The sequence below is a fragment of the Notothenia coriiceps genome, unplaced genomic scaffold (genome assembly GCF_000735185.1).
Source record: "Notothenia coriiceps isolate Sejong01 unplaced genomic scaffold, NC01 NC01_scaffold00038615, whole genome shotgun sequence".
In the NCBI taxonomy this organism is placed as follows: domain Eukaryota; kingdom Metazoa; phylum Chordata; class Actinopteri; order Perciformes; family Nototheniidae; genus Notothenia; species Notothenia coriiceps.
In genome coordinates this window covers 729-6,003 of record NW_011371316.1, presented here as the reverse complement: position 1 = coordinate 6,003, position 5,275 = coordinate 729, and the positions used below count along the sequence as shown (strand labels likewise).

Here is a 5,275-nt window from a genome sequence, read left to right as displayed (position 1 = left end):
TGGTTTGCAATTCGCAATCACAAATTGGAACCTTTTCCTCCCCAGGAAAGTCCCACCTCTCTAGCAGGGACTAAAAAGGGGTCAAAAGGTTCGCATAAAAAGTTCTAGTTCCAGATATTTTTGGTGTGAACGCAAAATCCCAGGAACTATCTGAACTATTCCTGGGAAAAGTACTCCGTTGTGAAAGCGCCTATTGAAACTTTTACCTCGTTAAATAAAGGATATATCAACTGTATTTTAGATATTAAATATAGAAGGTATGTGTTTTCTCATCTTAAGGCTATTTAATGTGTGTCTCTTTGTTATCTATGTCAGATTCGAGAAGATGTGCAGTGGGATGTACCTCGGAGAAATCGTCAGGCAGATTTTGCTCGATCTGACCAAGCGTGGCTTCCTCTTCCGGGGACAAATCTCCGAGGCGTTGAAGACCCGAGGCATCTTCGAGACCAAGTTCCTGTCACAGATAGAGAGGTGAGTCAAACACCTAACATGCATCACTAAGGCAGACAACGGCTCTATACTTATTCTTTATATATTTGTTGTCCTTTTTGTGGTGAAATGTTCCTATTTCAGCAGATAAGCAAAAAACGTGTGTTGCTATCATCAGATTTGAATGCAACTTAAGTGAAGTATTTCATGGCAGAACATAGCATGCTGTGATCTAGATCAATGCCAATACTTTCCAACATCACACAGTAAGAAATCCTTAGAATTCCAACTCCGATAGCAGCAGTGATGATAATGTGGGAAATGTAGAACACGTAACCATAGTTCTGTAGATAGTAGATGTTGACAGGTAAAGGCAATCTACCAAAAACGATAAATTGCCAAAAAATTCCTTTGTTCACACCGAATACTAACTGTGAATGCTAATGGGTGGATTTTCCTTTATAAGGACCATAGCTAACATGTGTGATCATAAAAATAACTTCCTCGCAGGACGTTTACTGCTTTTACTCTAGTAAAGGAATTGAATGCGTCTTCCACCACTGCTTTTATACACTGTTTGAGGCTTAAACGTACAAACACAGTAGTAAGATCGAGAGGGTAATCACATAAGAGCCCATGCTTAAGCAGCATTGGTCTTGGAGGAGTAGCATCTAGTGGGCTAACAGGTATGAGAGGAGGAGGAGGATGAGGAGGAGGAGGAAGAGTAGTAGGGAGGGTGTCTAATGCGAGGACTTGAGTTTATACACTGTTTAAGCCTACCTTAGCCCCTGGGAGCAGCTGAGAAGTATCCGGTGTCTCTCCTGCTGTTGGCTGACCTCTGACCCCTGTCTCTCTCCACAGTGATCGTCTGGCGCTCCTTCAGGTCAGAGCCATCCTGCAGCAGCTGGGTCTGGACAGCACCTGTGATGACAGTATAATCGTGAAGGAGGTGTGCGGCACGGTGTCCCGTCGCGCCGCTCAGATCTGCGGAGCCGGGATGGCGGCCGTGGTCGACAAGATCCGTGAGAACAGAAGCCTCGAGCACCTCGACATCACAGTGGGAGTGGACGGCACGCTCTACAAGCTGCACCCTCAGTAAGGAGAGGGACACAATGGGGGGGGGAAGGGGGTCATTCATTGTAAAAATACTGCATATTGAATTTCAGGCTTTTTAAGAAAGTTGTAGTGTCTTTCTTTCTTGTATCAATTATTTATTTATGACATTTTGACACTAACCCTTTTAACATGTTAGTCTACACTAAGGTAGCCTCTAGGATCTCAAAGGCATTCACAAGAAAAATACACATTTTTGCTAAACTTCCAATGTTTATGTAAATATTTTAATCCTATTTTATTCTACTTTTTTTTTACATTTTACTTTAATTGAGGTTTAAATAAATATTAATATTTCATTTTGATCTTTTTAAAATGTTTCTTTTGTCTATATAAACATTTATTAATGTCTCTTTTATTGAAAATGTCCTTGAACTTCCTTTGTATATATCAATATCCTTTTTGACTTTTTATTGCACACCTTACTTTCACAAGTACACACACACACACACACACACACACACACACACACACACACACACACACACACACACACACACACACACACACACACACACACACACACACACACACACACCTTTTTTTATTCAATTTGTTTTTACATTTTACTTTAACTTCCTATTTTTATATACATATTTTAAAGGTCACCTATCATGCTATTTTTAGGCAATAGCATAGGTCTCAGATATATAAATATATACAAAACATATAAAAGCTGCACCCACAGTAAGGAGCGGGACATTATGGGAGGAGAAAGGGGTCGTTTATTGTAAAATACTGAATTTCAGGCATTTTGAAAGTTTACAACCATTACGGCGTCTTTCTTTCTTGTATCAATTATTTATTTATCCCCTTAAAAACGATGTCAGTCTACACAAAGGTGGCCTTTCAGGAGAGTGAATAATAGTAAAGCCTATTATACAGATTACCAATTGGTAATTTTTTCAGGGGGGGTGGGGTTTATCACTATGACGATAGCTTTTTTTTCAAGATTTCTGAAACACTGTTGAAGTTGCTTTGTGATTTTGTTTGTAGGTAGTTGATTTGCAGTTTGATTTTTTTAACAAACTCAGACATTTTAATATTTTTCTAACCCCAACCCTTTTTCACTTCTTGTGTTTTCTTGAACTTTTTTGTTTATATAAAAAAAAATTATTCAACTGCACCTTAATACTATAAGTGATTTTGTTTACAGAAATAATATATTTATAAAATATTTTGTTATTATTATTGTTTAAACTATTATTATATTTTACTCTAAATTTTTATGTTTATGAAATATCTTTAAACTTGTTTTAGTGCACAATCCCCACTTCATTTGTATACATGTTTTTATTTATGTTAATTTTGCATTTATTTCATTGGGCTGTCAAAAAAACAAACAATTTCCTGCGGGATAAATAAATTTTTTAGATTCTGTACTCAAAACCATCTCTAATTTCTAAATATATGTTTTATCTTTTTTAACAGTTTATTTTCACTTCTTATTTATAGAAATATTTTAATCCTATTTCACTTTTTTGACATTTTACTTTAATTGCTGTTTATATAAATATTAATATTCCATTTTATCTTCTTTTACATGTTACTTATATAAATATTTTATAAACATTTATTCATTTCTCTTTTATTGAAAATGTACTTCAACCTCCTATGTCTATATTCATATATGTATTGCACATTCTTGCTTTCACTTCCTAAGTTTATATATCCATACATTTTCATTACATTTTTTTCATCGATTTCATTCTAAAATAGAGCAAAAGCAAAAAAACGAATTTCCCAGTATTCTGATTGTACTCGAAAACGCTTCCCCTTCAGCAGCGCCCTCCCTCCTAACCACAGTTTCCTGTCTCTCTCCTTCTCTCAGCTTCTCACGGATTTTCCATCAGACGGTGAAGGATCTCGCCCCGAAATGTGACGTCAACTTCCTGCTGTCGGAGGACGGCAGCGGGAAGGGAGCCGCTCTCATCACTGCAGTCGGCTGCCGGCAGAGAGAGCTGGACGCCCAGCAGCAGTGAGGAAACCTGCTTCTCCTGGAGGAAAGACTACCTGCTGCACCCACCTCTCATTTCCCCCCCTTTTGGCAGCCGTGACTCCGCCCCCTCCACACACAGCCAGAGAGTCATGCTGCACGAATAGGAAATTAAATATCTAATTTATTTATACTGAACCAGAGGGTTTATTATTTCCATGTTTGTACATGTTCCCCTATGACTCATCAGTAACCTGATAAACCTACAAATAATCCATAGGTGTGCAATATTTGTGTATTGCTTATTTTATTTTTATATGTATGGAGGCAAATGTATTTATATAGCTGAAGCCACTTTGAATCCCAGAGGTCATTAGGATTTTTGCATCATAGACACAAGAAAATGTCAGCATGTCTTTTTATATGAGGGTTACGAACAAGCAGGTCACTTCCCAATGAAGGACGTCTTTCTCACCGAATGAGGAAAGAGTCACGGCTGTCCCAATCATCCTCATGTCTGTGCAACATGCCCACACAATGTGCTTGGCTACTAACCACTTTGTGTAACTGTCAGTGTAACTTATATATTAAAGTAATCCAACGGCACCGCACCATTTTCTCCTCCAGAGCTAGAAAGGCAGAAAGTGGAAGTGCTAGCGTATCCTGTTGCTATTTGTGAACTACGATACTTTTGGTGTTGTGATGAATCCCCACTTTTTCTCATCGTATGTGCAAACGAATAAATGTTTATTGGGCCCCGTGAAAAGAGTGGAGACTATGAGCGCTTCTGTGTGTGTTTGTGGCGAATGTGTCTTACTGTAGTGAGCTGTAGCTTTCAATGTCCGAAGCTCTGTGGAGACTGCTACCTTACATTAAGACAAAGGAGAGTTCTGGGTCACTTTTCTTTTCTTCTGTTTTTCTTTTGTACATCAATATAGATTTGTGATCGACACAGTGAAAAGTGAACTCATTAAATTATATTTTGTTGTGGACCAAATCCTGGCGTCTCTTTCTTAAACTATCGAGCAGCGGCAGAGGTATGCTTTAACTTGAAATTAAATAACAGGGAGACACTATATAAGAATATGTGAGGAACAAGAGGACTTGATACCAGTGAGCCAAACATCGAGCAGCTAGAGCTGTTTAAAGATGGAGTAGTTAAGATAGAGATCTGTACTTATAGTAAAACCAATTTCCATTTAATAGTTTCTCATTCAATTGCACAACACATCCTAATTAACAGGATCCTGATTTTGTATGTTTTAAAGGACACAATAAAGGCTTCTCAATTCTCTAATTTCCCCTCCTCGACTCCTTTCCTCGACTCCTATCCTCGTGTCTTAGTCCCGTCCACAGGAGATGCGAGTGGAGGAGTCGAGGAGGGGAACCGAGGAGAGAGGAGGGGAAGCAGCAGGCGGTTAGAGAAATGAGAGCTCCTCTCCTCTGAGCGGTCATTTTAAAGAGACGTCCATTAATGTTGACAGGAGGCACAGCAGCCCTCTGTCTGATGGACAGATGTGTTCATGACCACCTATATTTACTTTGAATTCATTCACAGTGCGGTATAATGAGACAGGCTATAGATGCGGACATTTATATAAATATATACAATTTCAGAATCAAACAAGTATGAGAGCACTCATAACGTAACACAATCAGAGACTGGATATATATAAAATAATATCCAGGGGATGAATGCAGAGCTGTCATTGGCTGAGATCAGTCAGGCCGTGCGTCACGACTCTTTGAAACATCTCTGTTGCCGGAAATACATCCGTGGAGGACCCATCAGTGTAT

The 5,275-nt window shown here is 38.7% G+C and overlaps 1 protein-coding gene across 1 annotated transcript in view; it reads left to right on the top strand.

The window, feature by feature from the left end:
* Positions 1-4,475, top strand: part of LOC104968313 (hexokinase-1-like) — a gene marked incomplete at its 5' end in the record, with an annotated part of 9,296 nt that extends 4,821 nt beyond the window's left edge. The window contains 3 exons of the mRNA XM_010797891.1: positions 316-471; positions 1,291-1,524; positions 3,374-4,475. Of these exons, the coding sequence (XP_010796193.1) occupies positions 316-471; positions 1,291-1,524; positions 3,374-3,524 (541 nt within the window). The remainder of the gene's footprint in view (positions 1-315; positions 472-1,290; positions 1,525-3,373) is intronic.
* Positions 4,476-5,275: the final 800 nt, after the last annotated feature.